This window comes from Passer montanus, unplaced genomic scaffold (assembly GCF_014805655.1).
Source record: "Passer montanus isolate IOZ18808 unplaced genomic scaffold, ASM1480565v1 scaffold33, whole genome shotgun sequence".
Lineage (NCBI taxonomy): Eukaryota > Metazoa > Chordata > Aves > Passeriformes > Passeridae > Passer > Passer montanus.
The window spans coordinates 867,067-890,103 of record NW_024368041.1 but is presented as its reverse complement, the minus strand read 5'-3'; the positions used below and the strand labels follow the sequence as shown (position 1 = coordinate 890,103).

General features: G+C 33.1%; 1 protein-coding gene across 1 annotated transcript in view; it reads left to right on the top strand.

Annotated features, from left to right (window-relative positions):
- The window catches only part of CSMD3 (CUB and Sushi multiple domains 3), a 593,341-nt gene that overhangs the window by 430,924 nt on the left and 139,380 nt on the right, over window positions 1–23,037 (top strand). The window contains exons 30-31 of the mRNA XM_039715519.1: window positions 234–428; window positions 20,345–20,461. Of these exons, the coding sequence (XP_039571453.1) occupies window positions 234–428; window positions 20,345–20,461 (312 nt within the window). The remainder of the gene's footprint in view (window positions 1–233; window positions 429–20,344; window positions 20,462–23,037) is intronic.

Genomic DNA, 23,037 nt, shown 5'->3' with positions numbered 1-23,037 from the left:
AGAAGACATAGTTTCTGTCATTATAGAGTAATTTGAATAGTTGTTAAAATGAAGTAGAGAAGACTTTTGATGGAAAGTCTTCTTAAAAAAAACCCCAGGTTCTACAGGGTGCTCAAAGAAGGCCTCAAGAGAACTCCAGGAAATATTTAGATTATATTTATTTTTATTTATCGTTATTATTTATTAATTTTGGATTATATTTAGAATTATAGTCACACTTGTTTCCTCTACAGCAAAACTTCGTGAGTCTTGTTTTGATCCTGGAAATATAATGAATGGAACCAGACTTGGAATGGATTATAAACTGGGTTCCACTGTTACATATTACTGCGATGCAGGATATGTTCTTCAGGGATACTCTACACTAACTTGTATCATGGGAGATGATGGAAGACCTGGATGGAACAGAGCCCTGCCCAGCTGCCATGGTAAGAGCAGTCTTTAATTTCTTTCAGTTGCCATTGTCATTACTCTTTGTAATAGGGAAGAAACAAGTGAAAATTTTGAGGTGATTTTAATAATATTCTCTTACAGAAAAAACCCCTTCCCAATGATATATGTAATAAAATGTATATGTGACAACTCAAGAAACTGTTGATTCCAGTTTTTATTAGTATTAGATAAATAGTCTTATTATTCTGAATAGAGCTTAGTAGTAATGTCATTCTCCATATCAACATGTGTTCTTGAATTAACGTACAGCAGAGTATTGAAATGTGTACCATATATATGTATTTAAATTCAACACTCAGTATACTTTGGATATCATCATATATGTTTGTTTCTTTCTGCTATTACTGGCTTTGAAAACATCAGATGAAATATTTTGTATATACCACATTACAAGATTTAAATTCTTGGGTGTGTGGTCGGTGGAAAAGTTAAGCCTTGAAATGCAGGAAATATCCAATTATTCAAACTTCTACAGATATGAAGTTTGCTCATTTCAAGATTCTTCTGACTTTAGTTGTATGAGCATTGACAATCTCAAGCATAAGAATTTTCATATTTAAATTTTAACAAAAGATTAAAGTTTTATTTTATTCATATCTTACCAGGAAGTGATAGTCACTTGCAATTTTAATTTTGTGAAAAATCAAATATTATGTAAGATTGAGCACAAAACCTTTCCCATGTATGCAGATGTTAATATGAGAAAACTAGCTTTTTCTTCTTAAGTTAAAATAAAATCCAATTATTATGTTACTTTCCATTCCTTTTTACAATTTGAAGACAAAATACCTGTTTAATCCATTTCCAATTTAAACAAACATATATTTTAAGTAAAATATGGATTGTTTTGTACTTAAATTTCTATTGCGAAGTGGGTGGTAGTGTACCAGCAAAACCAACAAAATATATTCTCAAATCTAAAGAATATCTAATATTATAATAATTTGAAGAAGTTCAATATTTTCATTATCTACCAAAACCATCATAGCATTGCATTCCAAAACTCAGTGGCATCAAACTGGGACACTGGTCCTTGCAAATGCTTGGAAGTGTGTTCAAACTTCTAAAATCTCTGCATTAGAAGTCAAATATTTTTGCTCATTTTAAAATGAGGGATGAATGTTGTTTTTTAGAGAGGAGATGGTGAGGAAGGTGTTGTGTGCAATAGGGGAAACATTCCCTTGCTTTGGAAGGTGTTTTTGGTAGGTAATGAAAGTTTAAAAATACTTTATTGATGCAAAAATTGTGTCTATTAGTGTCACTTATAATCTATTTAGCAATCTCCCAGTGCTGTCTGTTGTAACTTTCAGTGAAGGGAGATTATTTTGCTTGGGAGTACTGCCATTGTAATAAATGGAAAAAAATAAATTTTGTTGTAAAAGAAGTAGTGAATGTCTGTCACTGATTCCAACTAGACCATCCTCTTTCCTGGATGAACAAGGCCTTATTGCAAACATAACAAACCCCTACTTCTTTAGGATATGATGACAGAATAGATGTTTTCACTTGTTTTTCTTTTATAGCTTTTTCCTCCAGTTAAGAGTCAATGGAGTTTTGTAGTTGTGATATATTATATTTTGTTATATTTTGACCACGTTATCAATGTTTTCCACTTTTGTGTGATTTATCTCAAGAAAAACAGAACTTTTTTATAGAACTTTTTTATAAGAAAGATCATATAACTTATTAGCTATCAGTTACTGAGCCGGATTTATCTCAAGAAAAACAGAACTTTTTTATAGATCATAAGAAAGATCATATAACTCATTAGCTATCAGTTACTGAGCCAGCAGAAACAATTTGAGAGCTGAATTTAGCTCCTGAAAACTAGTCTCACCTACACAATAAAATTTGCATAGTAAAAATCAGGTTTCTCCATTCTTCAGTTGGTATTTTTGCAGTTTCCTTGAAACTGATAGAGTTACAATAAGATACAGTATAAAATACCACCTCAGTGTACATGGGGGATTTATTTAGTTAGTTAATTAGTTAATAGAAAAAAAATGAACAGATGCTAAGATCATCTAGGCTAATGTGCTAAGCTATTTGGTATTTCACTATGGATGTTAAGAATGGGATGTAATGAACATATGCAGATGCAGTATTGGTATGACAGAGATTAATGATTTCTCTCAGCTTCAGCAGCTATAGGTAATTTTAAGATTTTGGCAGCAACAGTTGTTTACAGAATTGCAAAAAGACCAGTAATAGGAAATCATATTCATAACTGAATGTGAAAACCTTGTTTCTACCAGAAGAAGTAATTTATTGATCACTAAAACATTTTACTACATTTCATTACAGTTGAATCCTTGGAAATATTTGAATCCAGGCTTCAAAATAACTCCATCTGTAAGATGTATTTAACAATATCCAATATTTTTTTAACTGCCTATGAGAATATGCCTAGGCTTGTGATTTATACTCTTTTTTATTTGAGTATTATCGGAGTATTATTTCAGTTTCTTTTGATCTGATGTCTATTTGAGGCAGATCAGATCAGGTTTATATCTGAAAACTTTTAGGATAGAAAACACATATGCACAGAATTGCATAAACTTACTGCTTACTGTTTTGTAATATATGAAACACTGATAACTTTTTTATAAATCATTCACCATTATTTACTTAATCAGAGGCTTTATAGCTCATATTTTTATGCACTTTTTACATACTGACCATACAAAGAGCTGTTATTTAAATCTATTTCAAAATTTGAATGAGGAATGAGTTGGGCAACTGCACAAGCGAGAATATTCATGCAGTTAATGAAGCTGAATGTTACTGTTAATGAGATGCTCTGTGTCTCTGTGTTTTATAGTTCCAAAGTAATGGTCAATTTAACCACTTAAGAAGCATACTTTACTTAAAATCATCATATGTTGACTATTTACAAAGCACTTTTCACTTTCTTTTTGTCCAGAACATCATGTTTGTTTTGTAGAATCATATAAACAATGACCTGAGTACATAGAAGTAGAATTGAAATCAGGATTTTGCTTTGAATGCAAAAATGCTATTTAAATTCTGAATACTCTGAAATGTTAATTCTTAATAGCCAAACTTGAAAAATCAATTCAAGGTATTTTGGAAAAAATATGAAGGATTTTATTTTATTGTTATTGAACTATCTTCTGAATTTTTGTTCCCAAGCTTCCACTTCCAATTTTTTACAAATTTATGTACACTGCTTTACCATTCCAAGGTTTTCTTCCATATAGTCAGTGAAGAGAGACAGGCTTCTTACAAGGTCATCAGGGGGGATTCAAAGAACTGGTTAAGAAGGTATATTTTTCCATTTGCATCTGGACTGCATTAACAGGATTTAATCTGCTTGCATGCTCAACAGAATATGATTTAGAACAGCAACACAGGAAATATTACATTTAGTGAAATATCTGAATATACTGTGTGGAAGCAGTACTGTTTGCACTAAAAGCACACAACCAACTCTGTTTTGGAGGGATGTATGTGTAAAATTTTAGCATCTAGATTTCTGAGTAAAGAAAGAAGTACGCATCTGAGTGTACTTTAACCTATAAACCTCATGCTGCAGATCCTTTTCTGTATCAGCACACTCATTATTCCTCATCCATGCAAAGGGAACCATTATACACTAAGAACTATCAAGTCAAAAAGCTAAAATGAGAAAATCGAGTATCCGCTTAGTGGAATTTGCAGTAATTGACTAGGGATTTAGTCGTCAGTATATACTTCTTGGAGACAGTGGTCTCATTTTTCTCAAGATATGTGACTGATTCTTTACTATAAAATACACAAATACTTTTTTAAATAGGAAATAAAACTAATATCTTTCCTTATTTATATTTTTTACCATGTAGATAGCTGGTATTTTGCTGAAAACCCCACAGGTTTTTTTTTAAATGTGACTAAGTTAAAAGCTCAGCTTTTCTTACAGATGTTCTCTTCATATCAGAAAAAGTTTGAAAATTTTACTGGAATTCACTATAAGTATTAATAATTCTGGAAAGATCAGAAAACAAAAATCAATACAGACAACATGCTTATATTCATAGCAAGAACTACTGTGTCTGACCTTTTGCATATACATTTGGAATTCATATTATGGCTCTACAAAGTCCATTGAATAATAAATGTTGTGTGTAATTATTCCAGGCTTTCATTTAAGAAATAATAATATCATAAAACGGTGAGTAACATATTAGAAATTATGAAAGTTGTTAATTACAATGATCTTATTAAAATCAGCTGCCAGAGAATCCTAATTCCCAATGAATTTAAAGGATTAGTTAAGTGGAGTGCATCATAAAACCAGGCACTTCCTCTTCTGTTGAACTAAATCTGCAGCCAAATTTTGGGAACAGGGTTTAATGAAGGAAATGTTAAAAGAAGGAGAAATATTTTAAGCAATATAAAATTGGGGGTTTTTTCAGCGTTAATTTTTTACTTTCTTTGCTATAAAATACAGGATTTGAAATCAAACATATCTGTTCAAGACATAATTTTAAATGTTTGCTTGTAGACAACTGTTAGTTGAACATGAATTAACAGGGAAAATGTAACAGCAACTTTAATATTTTTGAAAGTAACGTGTTAGTTATAAAATATGTAAATTAATTAACAGAGTTTCTAATTTGTTTGGCAATAAAAGAATACAGAAAGTACCAATGAAAATACAGAATAAATTATTTGATTTTTTTTAAGCTTTAGAATATTAAAAACTGACACTTCTTTGTGTTTTGAATATGTAAATTTTCCAGTAGAACTTTGAAAAAACACTACCAAAAAAAAAATAAATCTTTCATCATGTATTTTGAGGTGCAGAGAAAAACTGTTTTTAGCAGTAGTTTACATAAATATATACTTTTTCCTGTATTTAGTGTTAGAACCATAGATGCATATTTTTATTTGAAGATTTTTTCAAACAGACAAGTGACTTCAGGGTATTCTGTTCTTAGAAGGAAAATATATCTCTACGATTTAGTCACACAGAGAAGCAAATATTTATTTTCCAAAGTCTGAAAGACACTGAGTTGGGACAGGATTATGTAGTATCAGTTAATAGTCATGGTAAATTAATTAATTAATGACTGGAATTAAAAAAACTGATCCAGTCATCTGCACTGGCTGTTGCTGACATGAACATTTCCAACCTAACGTAAGGCAGCAGTCAGAACATCCTCGCTCTTGTCTAATAAGACTTCAGTAATGTACTGGAAGAAGATTTATTATGTGGAATATGCTGGTGGTTACATCTAAAAGACTCATATTTCATTGTTTGCACAAGTTTTGTCATCTCCACTTTGTCTGTCAAAGTGGAGACTGGGGGATGGATGGGTCTGGGCAACAGAAGAAACCTGCAATTAAGAGAAGAGATGCATTGTTTTAAAATTGAATTCTATTTTGTTTTCCTTCTTGACTGGGCTACATGAAGCATTTTGCCAACATACTATAGGAATGTAGGCATGGATATTGTCCAGCATAAAGAGCATAGCTGCCTTTTGTAGACTCCTTGTCTCTTGACATTTAACTCAGAAGCTGCTTGTATTACAGCTTTTTTTTTTCTGATGTTACACTCTTATGAAGCAAAAGTATCTTTCACAACAAAACTTTGCTCTTAGTTTTGAGGTTTTTGCTTGAATCTTCCTGTGATATATTTCTCTTTTACACTATAAAGAATTGTTTTTTAAGAAGTTAATATAAAGCATCACAGCACCATGCAATATACAGTTGTGTATTCCATCTATTGCAGAAATTGTTTTGGTGCTCTAAATTTCAAAGGTTACAATTTTTTCCCTGTTGTACTGCACATTTTATGTTTCTATTATTTTGTTAATCCATTACTGACTTAGATGGCAGTTTAAACCTTTAGTTAAGTGACATGCTAGGAAATACACTGTTTTAGTTTGTGGCTGAAGTTTTAAAAAATAATATTTTTAGACATTAAGCTATATTTATATTTACAATTGAGAGCAAATATAAGTAATAGAAGTCCAGAGAACATTAATTTCAGTGATATTTTAATTATTTTCAGTTCAAATGCTGGTGATTCAGTTGACATCTTCTATTTCAGTGTAAGAAAAAAGTATGGAATGAATAGAGAAACAGCTGGCCTAAAGCAGAGCAGATTTTCTCAATGGGAGTAAATGTGTCAATAATATGCTCAAAATGTATCTGGAGTGTCTATAATGCATTGAAATTGGTCACCCTGGGAAGAAAGAAAGAGGAAAATTATTTTTTTTTACTTTGTATGGGGAATAATATCAAACTAGGGAAAGTTGTTGAAATAGATTTGAAGACAGCAGCAAAAAGCTAAATATTCACTGTTGACCTGAAACCATGTAAAAACACCATCTTAGCATATTGGCAATCAGAATCAAAATTTAAATGGATCACTAAAAGAAGTGATGAAACAACACAGTCAAGGGAGCTAATAGATATTAGAATATATATTCCCGGAAAATGAAATCCTGTTTAAAAGAAGGTAGCAGAAACTGTAGCCAACAGGGTTTTGAGAAAAAAAAAAACAACCCTAATTTAAGCACTTGTACAGTTTTGTAAATATTAAAAAAGTAGAAACTTACTAAAGAGTCAACAATAGTTCAAGGCCAAAAATGTATTCAAATACAATGTTATTGAGGTGAAGGAAAAAAAATAAATTCTTTATATATTATGTTATATTCCTTATAGTACTCTACTAAGGTAACAGGGTAAGTAGTGCATTGGAACCATTTCTTTGGCTTAAAGGAATCAAGTCAAAATAAGGAAAATCAATAAACAGAAGCCTAACAAGTTGCTAGGATAAGACAGTCTTTTCTGTGTAGTTCTGAAAGAGATAGATATGAAGCGTTTGAAGTACAAATGTTGAACTTGAGGTTAAGTTAGCCTTTCTGTTGAAGCAGTGGGAGGTGATGAACCTGTCAGAAATCTTCCTTGATGAGCAGCTGGCCAATTTCTACAGTTAGAAAATTGGTAGAGATTAGTTTAAAAAAAAAAAAAAAGTAGAACTAGGAGACACATTATTCAACAAGCTGAAGAAAAATCAATATCACTTTTGAAGAGGAATGTGAATCTTTTTGGGATGTCTTAGAGCTCATGTATATGGGTGAAATTAAAAATAGTTGTTACCATGTAATTGAATTTATAAAGATGTTTGGCAGTGTTCCATGAAAAAATATGATCTTTTAAGGGAAAGTGATGCAATGCATTAGGATAATATTTGATTACAAGGTAAGAATTGAAAGTTCTTGATGTGATGTCCAGTTATAAGTTATCTAGAAGAAAATCAATAAAGGAAGGCTACCACAAAGATCTCATGCATATTTTTCCTATGAATTGTGCAATCTTTGTATTGTTCCAATAAAAAATCACATAAAATTAAGATGACGAAGTTCACATTATCACAAAATTATATGGTATAATCATATCTAGAGTCCAATGCACAGAGTAAAAGGTACAACAATTTTGCTTCTGTTAGTGCAGATAAAATGCTTATATAGGAAATAACCCTAAGTATAAGCATGTGATGATCAGATTTTGGTCATGAAGTATCACAATATCACAGAATGGGTAAGGCTGGAGGGAATCACAGTGGGTCACCTAGTCCAACCTCCCTGCTCAAGCAGGTTCATCTCTAGACGGTTCTTGAATATCTCCAATGAACAAGACTCTGCAAGCTCTCTGGGCAGTGACCTAAAAGTCAGATATTCTTCCTCATGTTCAGGTGGAACTTCCTTTGCATTAGTTTCTGCCCATTGTCTCTTGTCTTATTCCTTGGTACCACCAAGAAGGGCCTGAATCTATCCTCTGTCACCCTGCCTTCAGGTACTGATAGACACTCATGTGGTCCTCTCTCAGTCATCTCTTCTCAAGACTGCATAAGCCCAGTTCCTTCAGCTTGTCCTTGTAAGAGAGATGCTCCAGTCCAAAATAAATTACCTTGAAATCATTATTACTAGTCTTTTTCAGATTAGAAAAATTCTATCAGAATTATATTTAAGGATTTTTTTTTCCTCACAGAGCATCCTAGCCCATAAGATATACTCTGATGAGGCAGTGTTAACAATAAATAAACAAATACAACATGAAAGTCATATTTACTTATTGACTGCAGATATAGGAGAGTCATTACATTGAGAAATATAATTAAAAATCCTTCCAATACTGAGAAATAGATCTGTACATTATACACTCTTTAAGTTGCTGATTTGAAATGTAATAAGTAATATTCTCTGAGTTGCTGATCCCTAGAGATCCCAGCGACCTGTATGAAAGTTTCCCAGATACAAAAGTTTCATGGGTGTTTGTCTTTCTTTGTCTCCTGCATGTTCTAAATGTCAATTCTATATTTTTTAATTTTTTATTTTCAATTGGTATTTGTGCTCATAGCTGTTCATATACCACTTATTTTGACTATTGTTCCATTTTGTAGTTCTTTCTGACCCTGCTTTACCTTCCTGTGTTTCAGGAGTTCCTGTTCCTAACTTTCTTGATTAGTTTTATTGTCTTCTAATCTGAATATGTCTTTAATGATGGATGGTGTATTGTTTCAGTCTTTTTTCCTTCCTTCTTTTTCATTTTCTTTAGTTCATTTTGCTTTAGTGAGTTTGAAAAGTGGGAATTTCTGTCTTTTTAAAGTTAATTTAAAAGTCTGTGTGGCAAACCTAAACAGCAGTGATGGAAAGGAAAGCTGAGATTGAGAGGATTACAATGACCTTAGTTAATTTATCATTAACTGTCAGATCTCAAATCTAAAATTACAATCATTAACTGTTCCTGCAGTTTCCTTTTAAACTGCTGATGCACGCACACTCAAAATATTTAAAATCACTTGGAAAAGAAGTGATCATTATTTGGAAGACTAAAGTGTCATTCTAGTATTGTAATATTATTTGAGATGATTCAAGAAAAAGCTGATTTTTTTGTTCCAGCTGTGATTCACTGCTAGTTCTTAAAAACTCATTTGGCTAAAAGAACATTTTAGAGACATGCAACTAGGCAGTATACAACAACATAAAGGCGTTTTGAATGGGCAATATACTCATTGCAGAATCACAAGGTTGGAAGAGACCTTCAAGGTCATCAAGTCCAACCCAGCCCTAACATCTCAACTAAACCATGGCATCAACTCCCACACCCAGTCTTTTTTTAAACACATCCACGAATGGTGACTCCACCACCTCCCCGGGCAATGCATTCCAATACTTTTTCACCCTTTCTGTAAAAAAAATTTTTTGTAATATCCAACCTATATTTCTCCTGGTGCAACTTAAGACTGTCCTCTAGTTCTGTCAGTTGTTGCCTGGAGAAGGAAACCAACCCCCACCTGACTACAATCACCTTTCAGGGAGTTTTAGACTGTGATAAGGTCATGCCTGTCTCCTTTTCTCCAGGCTAAGCAACCCCAGCTCCCTCAGTCGTTCCTCACAGGGCTTGTGTTCCCAGCGTCTCACCAGCCTCGTTGCCTCCTCTGGACACGCTCAAGGAGCGTCTCAATGTGCTTCCCAAACTGAGGGGCCAGAACTGGACACAGCACTCAAGGTGTGGCCTCACCAGTGCTGAGTACAGGGGAAGAATGACCTCCGTGCTCCTATTGGCCACACTATTCCTGACACAGGCCAGGAGGCCAGGGCACACTGCTGGCTCATGGTCAGCCAGCTGTCAGTACCCCCAGGTTCCTTTCTCTCTGGGCACTGTCCAGCCACACCATCCCCAGCCTATAACACTGCAGGGGGTTATTGTGGCCCAAATGCAGGACTCGGCATTTGGACTTATTAAACTTCATCTTATTGGACTCTGCCCATCCATCCAGCCATTCCAGGTCTCTCTGCAGAGCCCTCCTACCTTCTGACAGATTGACACATGCTTCAGGTTTAGTGCTGTCTGCAAATTTACTAATGAAAGACTCAATACCCTCATCCATGTCATCAATAAAAATATTGAACAGAACTGGCCCCAGCACAGATCCCCATGACCTAGCCCTCCTAAACCCCTGCTGGCTGGGTGTGATACCCTGCCCATCCTGTAAGTTCTATGTGATGACACTCAGGATAAACTATTCCATTGCCTTACCACTAACTGGCCTGTAATTACCAGGATCCTCCTTCCCACCCTTTTTGTGAATGGTTGTCATATTGGCCAGCTTTCAGTCATCTGGAACCTCACCAGTGAGCCAGAAGTTTCTCATTGGAAGGGGTGATTATTTCTTGTGAAGAGATCTGTAAATCCTTACACATTTTTTATTCATATTTTCTGATGCATCAATCTCTCAATTCTGCTATTGTAGATAAAATGTGTTAAGCTTTGTTAATCTCTGATTTATTTTTACTTCTACACATCTGTCATATAATGCTCTTTTCCTCTTGCTATCTTAATATATTTTAAAGACTCTGAAATGGTCTTCCCCAGAAGACCGCCAATTTTCTTTTCTTTTTTATTCATTTAGTATGTTGGCAGTTAAATTGTTTTAATATCATTGTTCGTTTTCCCTCAGAAGTTCCTTAAATATCATTTCAAGTCTCCTACAGGCAGTTGACTTGAAAAGCATGTTCAAACTCTTATTTAGTTCTTTTTTTTTCAGCTGTGGAAATTATAACACTGGTGTGCTCTTTCAAAGGAATGAAGCTGTGCTGAGGCATAGGCTGACTGCAGAGACCTATTCCACCTCCATTTATTATAAGCAGAGAGTGTTTCACTGCAAAGATCTTTATTCTAGCATAAAAGATGTTAGAAAATGTTTTCTCCTATTTGATGGCTCCATTCTCAGAGCCTGCTACTTTAATTCAATTTTATTGGTAAAATAAAACAAAACATTAAATGAAAGAGCACATTATTAAGTGGGTGTTTATGCAGTGAGAGACTCCTGGAAAAATATTACACAACATTCTAGTGGTTTTATCAATTGGAGCAGTGAGAAACAAGAACAAGAGGAGCTCCAGCTCCCATGGGAACAGCAAGACAGGGAGAACTCAGATCCCACCCCTCGTTCTAGAGGCAAGCAATGTAAGAAGAAGTTTTCATCATCTGCACACAATTCCTTCAGAACAAAAATATTAATGCATTAAACATCACTTGAGATTCTAGAAGACTGTATTGCACTGGAAATTAATTCAATCCACTACTCCCTTTTGAAGAAAGCTTTCTTTCAGGAAGCATATTTCTTGCAGTATTAGTAGAAAAATGAAGAATTAAGAATAATAATTGTCTGCAATTTAGCTATTTTAAATTCAAAATTTACTAATGAATCAGTTAAACAGGGATTTAAAATGTCTTGTAATTTAGGATTAAATTTAATCTGGTTATTTTTAGTTTTATTTATTAACTATTAATATATTAAACATGCTTATTTGGTTACTTATTTGATACCTGATTATGCTGTGGAATATTTTGACAGTTACATGCCACAAGCTTGATAATAAATAATTCATGATGTGTAGCTCTACCCTGACATTTAAAAATGAAATAATTATATAGAATTCGATTTTGGGTTATAAAATTGGAAATCTGACTCTCCAAATTTCCTTTAATATTTCTCTAGGGCTTTGACAATTGATATAGGAGCACAGAATTTTTTATTTGTATTTGTTCACTTTATTGCTCATCTAAAATGGACTTGAATTTAGTCAGATAGGGCAGAAACAGAAATGTGTCAAATTTGTAGCTAGTTGCATTTGTTCAGAAAAATATAGAAAAAATAAATACAGAAGAAATAATTTTGCAAACTGATAATACTTTGGATTTATGAATAGCAGTGAATATTATAAAAGAATTATCAGATGTGAACACATTCTACAACACAAAACAATGTAGGATTTTGAACTTCTGCCACACCTCCGTTTCTATTTAAAAAAAAATAATTTCACACTTTTCTTACACTTGGCTGAAATGAATAAAATTAGGAAATTACTTTTAAGCAAAACATGATTTTAGCACTTGAGAAAACTATATGGAATTTTTGAAAAGTCTATGCACCGCAGTTTTTTAAGGACAAACTGCATAGAAGTGATATTTATAATTAATCATTAAATTGAGACCAAACATTATTTCTAAAGTTAGGTTTCCCCTGAATATAATCTCATAATCAGCTGTATAAAATTGGCTTTTTGTATCTTCAGAAAAACATCTAGTTTTGTTTAAAAGATTTCAAGAAACTGAAACTTAATATACAAAGTTATTTGGCTTATTTGGCTTTGGTGGTAAAAGTTGATGAACCGTTAAATAAATTTACATAGAAATAATTTTATAGTGTGTTTAATTGCATTTTATGTATTTATATAAACTTTATGTATTAACATCAAAAGCACTATTAAATTTTCTCCTGCTACTCTTTATTTAAAAGACAGAGGCAGTTTCCTCTTGAAATGTACTTCTTAAAGTGTATCTAATTGTGTTTCTCTGCTAATTACCTGCTACACAGATTCTAATCTCTTTGATTTCCTCCTTACAAGACATATTTTACTGATTGTACATCTTTTAGAAAACTTCAAAAATAGGTGTAGGTTCTTGGGTATTTTGGGTTTTGGGTTTTTTTAGGGTTTTTTTTAGGAATTGCTGTTAGGTGTTCTCCCATTTTGTATTTTTTATTCATAATCTTTTTTCTTTATGAGTTCCTCTTCAAGAAAAATATTAAACAACCCATCATGCTATAGCAGTTGATTTGTGGGTGTAGCACTGCCAGCACCAAAAATATCAGACAAACTTCCTTGTCATCTTAGAATCAATTAATGTGGATAGATCCATAACCAATTACAATAAATACTGTCTCTTGTCTACTTTGATATCCTTAACCCATTGTAACAGATATTTATATCTCTCTTTCTTCCAGGAATCACACAGAAATTTAATAACTTCCCAAAAGTATTTATGAGAATATCTAAAATTATTTTATTATACTAGAATTGTTGGCAATTATTTCTCTAATCTTTACCTAAATCTGCCACATCTTCAAAAAGTGACAAGACTGCCCATGTCTCATTCTTCTCTTTTGGAGACTGAACCCCCTCCCAGTATTTCAAAACTTTGTGCTAATATGAAAATAAAATGGTTTTTGGTTTTTATTTTGTTTTTAATGGCAAAAAAATCGTTGTGATGTTTTTACTGAAACTTCACTGCTCTTAAATGGAACCAAAATGTTACCTTCTATGTCTATATTAAAGCCTAGCTTAGATATACCTTTCTCTACATTAATGTTTAATTGAAACTCAAAATCTATCTTTGATCTTTTAAGTTTTTCTGCATCAGTTGCTAACTGCTTTTGATCTTGCATTTTTCCAATTAGTAATACTTTTTTTAAGTTGCTACTTAAAATTTCTCTGTTTGGGGGGTTTTTTGTTTGGGTTTGGTTTTTCTTTTTCGTTATTTTTTTGTTTTGGGGGTTTTGTTTGTTTGCTTTTAAATAATGCCATGATTTCTCTATTTTCTGTTAATGATTCAGGGCCTGCTTTAGTAAATTTCTAAATTGCCAGCTTCTGCTGGCCTTTTTTAACTAATTACATTCAAATATTTTTACATATATTAGCCTCAGTTTCTCTCTCATTTTTTACATCAGTTTTGATTGTTAAATTCTGTTGTGAAAACTGAAGAGACTACAGTATGGAAATCTATATTCTTCATTATGTTTTCTTCTTTCATACTGCTTTTCAGCATTATGATGTTACACTGTCTCACCCTCTGTATTTTTTTAGTGTCCTTTTATTTCTAATATATTTCTGCTTTTCCAAGTATCAACTAAAACATACATTTCTTTATCAGATTGTCTCTTACATGTTCATTGTGCTATCAAAGCAGCTTTAGGTTCTTAATCAGCTTCACATTTACAGTGAATATATTTATTGTAATTTAGAACTTTAGAAAAAATATCTACCATTTTTATATGTTACAATGTCCTTTGCATTAAAATTATTTTGTATATATAAGGTGATATATCAGTCACTGTATTTGTTTTCTTTTTACTTATTACCACTTATAATCATTACAATTGAAAATCTCATAATTGGACTACAAAGGATAAATAGAATGATATTGTGTTACATAAGACTAGGAAAAAGACCATCCAATTATTTAATATATGTGGACTTTTGGGCTAATATGCAGTTCATTTTCTTCACAGTAGCTACTAGGACCTGGATTTTTGCTGGTTTGATAATACCAGTGGGTTTTCATTACTGCTGAGCAGTGTTTACACAGAATCAAAGCCTTTGGTACTCCTCATGCCATCCCACCAGTGAACAGCCTGGAGAGGCACGAGAAGCTGGGAGGCAGCACAGCTGAAACACCTGATCCCAAATGCCCAAAGGGACAGTCTGTACCTTATGGCATCGCGTTCAGCAATAATAGAGGGGAAAGGTTAGCCTGGGGCCACTGATGAGTAAACAGCAAGGTATTGGTTGCTTGATGGTGAGCAAATGTTTTCATGGGCATTATTTGTCTTTTCATGGGTTACATTCCTCTTCTACTTTCCTTTTCTTTATAATTTCCACTTTCACCCTTTCAATTCTCTCACTCCAGCACAAGGGGAAATGAACAAGCAGGACTGTGTGGTATTTAGTTTACAGCTAGGGTTAGACCACAATAATATATTAAATTTTATAAACATAAATCATGTCACTAAAATTTTTTCTGAACCTACTTATTTAGATTAATTGAATACTAGGTATCTTAGACTGGATTTTGATACAGTGACCCATTAGATAAAACCTCAGTGTCCCATTACCAGTTCTTCAATGCATGTTTTCCCTCCTTTTCCAGACTGCATGCACAGTTATTCTTATGTTTTTATTCTATTTGTAGCTATGTAATCAAATTTATCTCCATGACATAAAGCATATTGTGCCATTCATTTTTAAGCAGTGCTCCCCATTGATTCAATTGAGAACTGCTGCTTACAAATGGATGGTGCAACATGGCATTTAAATCTGCAAATACAATTAAATTATATTAGATGTTAGCTGTAGGAACTAGAAAGTAGGTGGTCTGAAAGCAAGAGTAGGAATTAAAAACAAGCTGCATTCAAAAAAAAAAAACCCTTGCTAGCAAAAATATTAATTTTTAAAGAAAATTTGGAATTGATTCTTATGCTTAGATAGTCCATTCTTCACTTTTTTCTTACTAAACTTTCATCTTGTTCATTCTTTCTTTTGGTTAAACTGCAAAGGCCTGATGAAAAACATAGGAGCAATACACACATGACTGTCACTTCTAACGCTATTGTTTAGCTGGAGGCACAGAAAATTTGACTTTATAGCAGTAGTTAGGCAAAGATTATGAGAACCTATTGTTCTGCTGGGTGATTTTCCCTCTGTAGTTTTCAACTACATTTCTTTTGCAACTACTGAAATTTGAGAAAAGATGTCACTCTGATGGTAATGCATTTTGTATTGCATTCTCTATTTACTAATGCACTGCCATAATGAGGTAGAATGTAGTTCTTTCACAAAGGTAAATGAATACTAATGATCAAGGTGGGTAATCTTCCAGATAAAATGCTTGCCAATTTCCATACAGAATGGGTGATACTCTATTGTTTTTGTGATAGGGTTTGTCAAGGGCTACAGGGGATGCTATTTTACAAGGCAAGATTACATTAGGTTCAGCACACACAGGAATTTTTGCCATTAATGCTAAAAATGTTTCAAGGAAACAGTGAGCAATGCATCAACACACTGATCTTTATCACATTCTTAACAGAGTCAAGTCCCTTGCTCTCCCACTAGTGCTCCATTGCTGACCCTGTAAAGCAGGACAAGGACAGCATACTGCTTAACATTTTGGTGAATAAACTAGAATAAGCTAGAGCATAAATAAATACATGAGGGAATACAGTGTTTCAGAGTCTAAGCAAACATTATTAAAAAATAATGAAATACTATTGGAGAACTACATTAGAAAATATCATTGGAAAATATCAGTTTTTTTTTTTTTTTTTTTTTTTCTGTTTGTTCATTCGGGTTATTTTATTCTGCAGGATGTTTTACATTCCCAGGGGAATGGTTCTCAGCATTTGTTGCATATTTTCTTTGTTTGTTTTAACAATTTATATTTGTGAGTGTGAGGGGTTATCCAGATTTTTATTATAGGTAGACATTTCAATGCAGAGCATAATAATTAGATGAGTTGATTTTCACTTCAAAGTCTATGACTTTCTATTCATAAGGAAACTAAATCAATTCTTGCGCTATAAAGCTGAAACAAAGACAATAAGACCTACTTAGCTGAATTAAGCATAAATGAAAGTCAGTGGATAGGATGGTACTAGTGGAACTTTTACATCTATCCAAACAACTCAAAGATAGCTGTTTTCTGGAGGGAAAAATATATGTTTGTATCAAGGTAATGTTTTCAATTCACTGAAGCTATGATTTCATGTCCATCTTTGATTTCTGAGCATTAATGTTTAGTGTCAGTCAGGGTAAAATCTCTTCTTCTTGAAACTTTTTGGCATTTTAAATCAAACATTTCTCAAAATGTAAGGAAGGAAATGCAGTCAGTGAGCTCTCTAAGTTTACTAAAATACCAAGCAAATCTCTTCCTCCTCCCTGACACATTCAGAAATGTCTTGGAGGGCTGTCCAGCTGCTATAAGAGTTAAATTATTCACTACCTAATGATTTACAAAATTTAACATTTTCTCAGCTTGTAAAGGCCAACTGAATGCTTATGCCATGAACCCACTTCTCTATATACTGGTTGTTTTTGAAATCTAGGAATGTGAATTCTTGTGAAGATAAGAGTAAAAAGCAGTTGGAAAATAAGGGACATAATAAGGGGAAAAGTAAACTCAGAAAGGGCTGAGTGAAAAAAATCCAGAATGAGAAGACCAAGGAAAGAAATTCAAGGAAAAAAAATACTTAACACAAGTATTAGGTTCTTACTGCTGATTATACAATCAGCATGTGTTGCATATGCCAGTCATGTCTAACTCCAGTCTGTACTGAGTACATTGTAGCAAAGGCTGCAGACAACTCTTGTTGAAAGACCTTGTACCTGAAAGATCCTCACTGGAAATCCTGCTTCAGACTCATAGAGTGTTCTCCCCTTGTGTGAACAGATATATGCCAGCTTCTCTTTTGTGAACATATATATCCCCATTTAAATCCAGTGCAGATGCATGTTACTTTCATGGAACTCAGTGTGTGGGAAAAATGTTTAGATGTTTCATACAAATGTCATATAAACATTTTAATTATCAGCTGTAAAAGAAAATGGTATTATTTTCACCTTTTAGAGACTTGGAAGTCATCTTAACCATAGTTCAGTATTAATGGGAACTCTCAGATTTTTAAAGTTGCAAAAATTTCTGGGTTTAATGACTTCTAGATATCTATAAGCACTTTTCAATAAATATATTGACTTTTTAAATAAATCTAGTGACTTTTTTTGTATCAGCTGTCACAATACTATCTTGCAAGTGTCATTATATATTTTGTCTAGATCTGAACATAGTTAAATATATTTTACTCTGATTTAAGCATACTAGTGTAAGAACTCTTTTACAATTAAGATAAAACCTTTACTAATTTCATAACCTGTTAGAATAGAAATGAAACAGGGTATATAAAAATCTTTATTTTTTTTTATAAGTAATGGTCCACTATATGCTGAGGACCATATTTAGGTCTTTATTTTAAGTACTGCTTCTGTATACAAAGGCTTCAAGTTTCATTAATGGTGAAATTATGTTCCTTTTGTGTCAATGCCATTGATTTTAGTGGAATTGTAGTCTTACCCTAAATTTGCACATTATTTCTGCTGATTAGGAAGGTGTAATTATGATGTGAATGCTAGTGTGGGACACGGGTATTGGATTGTAGCTTAATTGTTCAACTGGCAAACAGTAAAGAGGGAAATGGAGTTAGGGATAAATTTTTTGACAATCTTATTTCTCTTATTTTAATGCTTTTGTTGCTTATATTCTTCCATATTCACTTCTGTTTAACCAAAAATCTGGAATAGAAAATCTTGAGTACTTACAAGCCGGTAAGAAGATCTGTTTTTATCACAAATATTTGCCACATTTATGTAGTGAAGGTTTTTTACTTTGTGTTTTCCCAGTAACTCATGGCAAATAAGTCTTTGCAAATGAGGCACAGCCAAGACACTTACTGCTTCTTGGAAAAAGTCCCAGCAGTTCCGTTATCTAAATATGTTTTCACAAAAGATCATGAATTTCTGATATTCCACATGGTGGTGGATTGAGGGAAGGCACTGAGATTACTCTTTTAGCCACAGAGGGCAATATTCCATGTACATGTGGGAGTCAGTGCTTACTCTGTGTGTCAGGGCGTGTGTCCATCCTCTGACCTGAGCCTCACCAAGAGCTCATCCTGGTCTGGGTCCTGATGGATTTGCTAAGCTCCAGTATATCTTACTGGATAAGTATAAGATATACTTAGCTCCAGTATATCTGGAGCATATGCATGTGCCACATCTGCCACATGCATACACATCTGCACAAGCAAAAGTCATGACCCTTCTGTTGACATATTTCAAATACCGTGACTTTCACAGCAGTCCATTAAATAATTTCCAAGCAGTGTATGCAGACTGGAGCAATAGGTGCCATCTGCTCCTGTTTCAGGTACTCAGCCTGCCAAACTCTGAAGTTACACCATACTGAAAAGAATCCATGCTAATGCAAATTGCATAAACCTGTTCTCAAAGTCTTGGGGTATTAACTTGCTACATTTTAAAGATGTGTTCTTTGCATGATACACTCCACCAAACATTTTGTGTGAATTAAGTAAAAGTAGTGTTAAAATAGATAATTTGTAGCGACACTAATAAATGTCTTGAATTTAGTATGACAAGTACTGAGATAAAGTCTGGAATAGTAATAAGAAAACCATCTTTTTCTTAAATAATGCAACTATTTTGAGCGAATGCCACAAAAACCCTCCAGATGTGTTTAGCAAATGAAACATTGAGTACTATTAATTTATAAATTCATATCTTAACAGGAAGTAAATTTGTAAAATAGGTAAGTTAACACTAAACTCATTAAAAATGTTTTATAGTCCAAAAGAGAAAAATTATTCTAAAGAGATGCCGTATTCTTTAAAATAGATTAAGGTTAAATCTAAATTAAAACCCTAAATTACGAAGTCTCTGTGACAAGCAGGTAATAGACATAGGAAACCACTGACATTGAGTAATGTTTCATATATATGCACCTGTATATCTGATGAAATAAAAAGAAATAACACTGTTTCTTGCTTGACATTTTTGAGTAATGCCAAATACTAAGTTTTGTTATATGCCTTAGAAAAATGCATTGTTGTGGTAAAAAGCATTCGTATCTATCTTCCATTTGATCAAGTATTATGGCTGTGGTAGCATAAACATGATGTTTCTGTTATAAAGAAAAGTATATGCTCATAACTTTTTATATATAAAGTTATAAATAATTGAGATATAAGTAAGTGGTACATCATGTTCAGTCAAGAAAACTTGACTTTCTTATATCAGTAGTTGTAGACATTATTTTGCATAATGAGTGTGTTGGCATGAGTGTACAGAAGGGCTGTATAATCTATGCTCTTAACATAGTATAAAGCATCATAGGAATGAATAATAGTTTTGTATGCTGTAAATAATAGCATACTGAATATAAACCACATCATTGCTTTTATTAAGAAGGTTTATAAATCTTAAAGAAAAAATAATTGATCTGGAAAACTGCAGAATGCCATCAATTCTCATATGATATATGAGAAAACTGCTCATACTTCGTATGTCACAGGATGTACAAATTTAATCCAGTGTAGAAGTGTAATAAAATTTCCCATAATACCATATTCTAACATAGAACAAATACACCTGCCTGGGGACTCTGCATCACTCTGCTTTGTAACACAATTTAAACTGATTTTTTAATTATATTACATTTTTTAAAACCAATTATCTTCACTTTCTAGCACCCTGTGGAAGCCGATCAACAAGTTCTGAAGGGACTGTATTATCACCAAACTACCCCAAGAATTATAGTGTTGGGCACAACTGTATTTACTCTATCACTGTTCCTAAGGAATTTGGTAAGTAGGTCTGGTCTCATTAATATCTTTATGTTGCTTGTATACTTTCAACAATTCTGGATTATTTGTATGGTTGCTTTTATATAAAATTATTAATGTGAATAAGCTGTTTTAAGCTGATACTTATATTAACACTTTTATAATTGTACAGTGCATTGTTTTCTCAAAACACTTATGTTGGCCTTTATCTTTTGAAATTAGTGTTCAATATTTTTGTCTCACTGGGATAACTAGCATGTAACTCAGAATACTACTGTGATGCTAACAAAATATATTAGTGATACCACTTCAGGTTTCTCTTCATCCAGTGTCTTCTACACTCTAGAAAGTGAAGCATAGCTCCAGTAAGTCCATGTAAGCAGGGGAAGCAAGAGGCATAGTCTTTATTGACAAACAATGGCATAGTGTTTATGACAAATGAAATTAGAGCAGCAGATGTCTGCTTGGCTTTCGTAGATTCTCTGATCCTCCATGAAAACTCCACTTCCATGCTAACATTTTTTCCCTTGATGAGACAAATATTTTAATGGTGTCTTCTGTCCCATACAAAGACAGTTTACCACCCTGGATTTATGAATTATTCTATCTCACTTTATTATTAAATGTCTATGATACCAGCTGATGGGTATTTTGTTCACTATCACTTCTTGGTAAGCAGTATGCCACATACCGAGTATCATTTAAGCTTTAAATATCCATGCTGTAGCTTTATGCTTGGATAAGAAGGACTTCGTTATGACCCCAGCTCACATTTCAGTTTGTCAAAAAACTGAATCTTCCTTCATGCTGATTCTGCAAACATCTTAGCCAAATTAAAGACAGTGCTTCAGCTGCTGTGTGTCCATCTGCCATATCTCATGATATCTGAGCTCCCTGAATATCCAATTAGCTTGTTCTTGAGTATGGTGTAGAGGTGCATAGACTACTACGAAATAAATAGATTTTTAAAAGTATTGTCTCCTAAGTCATGCCAATTTCTCCTTATTCCAAAATGTTTTGTTTATTTCTAGCTATTATAAGCATGGACTTCTGACACAGCTAATAATTTTTAGATAAACTGTAAAGTTTATATCCTCCCATTTTCATCAAATCTGAAGTTACTCAATATCATTGTAGCGGTACTTTTTGAAACAGATGTCAACATGTAAAGCCTTAAAATTACTACAATAATGGATACAAATATGTAGTTTTGTGATTTCCAGAAATAAAGCCAGATTTCCCAAAACGGCACATGGAAATGGGGAAAAATCCCACTGCTCTCCATAGTTATTTGGAATTATTTGGGAAATACTGGTTTTCTTACAAACTAAGCATGATATTGACAGTATTAATGAATTCTGTTTAACTGTTTCACAGTGATTAGAGAAAAAATGCTGATGCAAAAAAAAAGTTTAAATATGCTTAACCTTAGCATATAAAGATTCATTGATATATTGTGGAATATGAATATAGAATACCTAAACTTTTTGCCTGTCCTACCTTGGATAGACCTTTCCTTTTTTTCTTGTATTTAAATAGTGTATTTTGACAATTAGTTCAGGGACCTGTAGAATATATGATGGGTGATATTTGATCCACTTTTGTGAATGCAGAAGACAAAAGTCTGTTGAAAGAGAAAGGTAAAAAAGGTATCTGGTAGTAACCACTCAAAATGAGGATGACATGACACATTGAAACAAGTGCCAAAAAAGATATTTCTCTTTTAGCTGTTTTTTTCCAATGATACTCATATGGAATAGGAAGCAGAATTTGTCACACCCAAAAGCTCACATTTTAAAATCTGAATCTTTCTTTGAATTGTATACTGATGTTCAATTTTTCTTTGTAAATTATTAATATAGATTTTTTTCCTGACCTGGGCTCTTTCTGTAATCTGTCTTTACTAAAATTATTCCAGTAAAAGCCATAAAGAAAGACAAAGTAATTTTGACAATTGATTTAACTGAAGTTTTTTACATTCAATGTAATTATTTGTCTCAGTCTGAAATTTTGTGAGTAATGAGTATGAGTAATGAATGTGTTTTATCTAATAGCTTTTACCTCTCACTCATCAAAATATATTTAAGTTCAGTTTCACAGGAGAACAGCCATAAAATTGCAATGCTGAGGTCTTTCAGATCAATTTTAGTAAGTAGAATGTTTGTTCCTGTAATTTGTTTTGGGTCCTGATAGAAGATACTGCATTAAGAGTCTTCACTTGCAATTCTTGGTATGTAGGGATCACTCACTGACAAATAGTCACAAAATCTCTGGCCTTTGTGAAAAAAGATACCAGATTTCATATTTAATTCACTTGGTAATATGCATCATATCATGTAGATTTGACAGAGATTACTCACAACGAAAAAAGAGTCAAAATAACCTTTTTGAGAATGAAGGGGTGTGGGAAACCAGGATTCCTGTGCGAATAACCAATACGATTGGGCAGAAGCTGTTTATTGTTTACATTATGCACATATTTATAAATTCCACAACTACTGCACACGCTGATCACACTTTTCTTGATTGCTGCTGCTATCCTGTCCACGCGTCCTGCACGCGATCTTCAGAGCATGTGACTGGTTACAGTCCAGGTG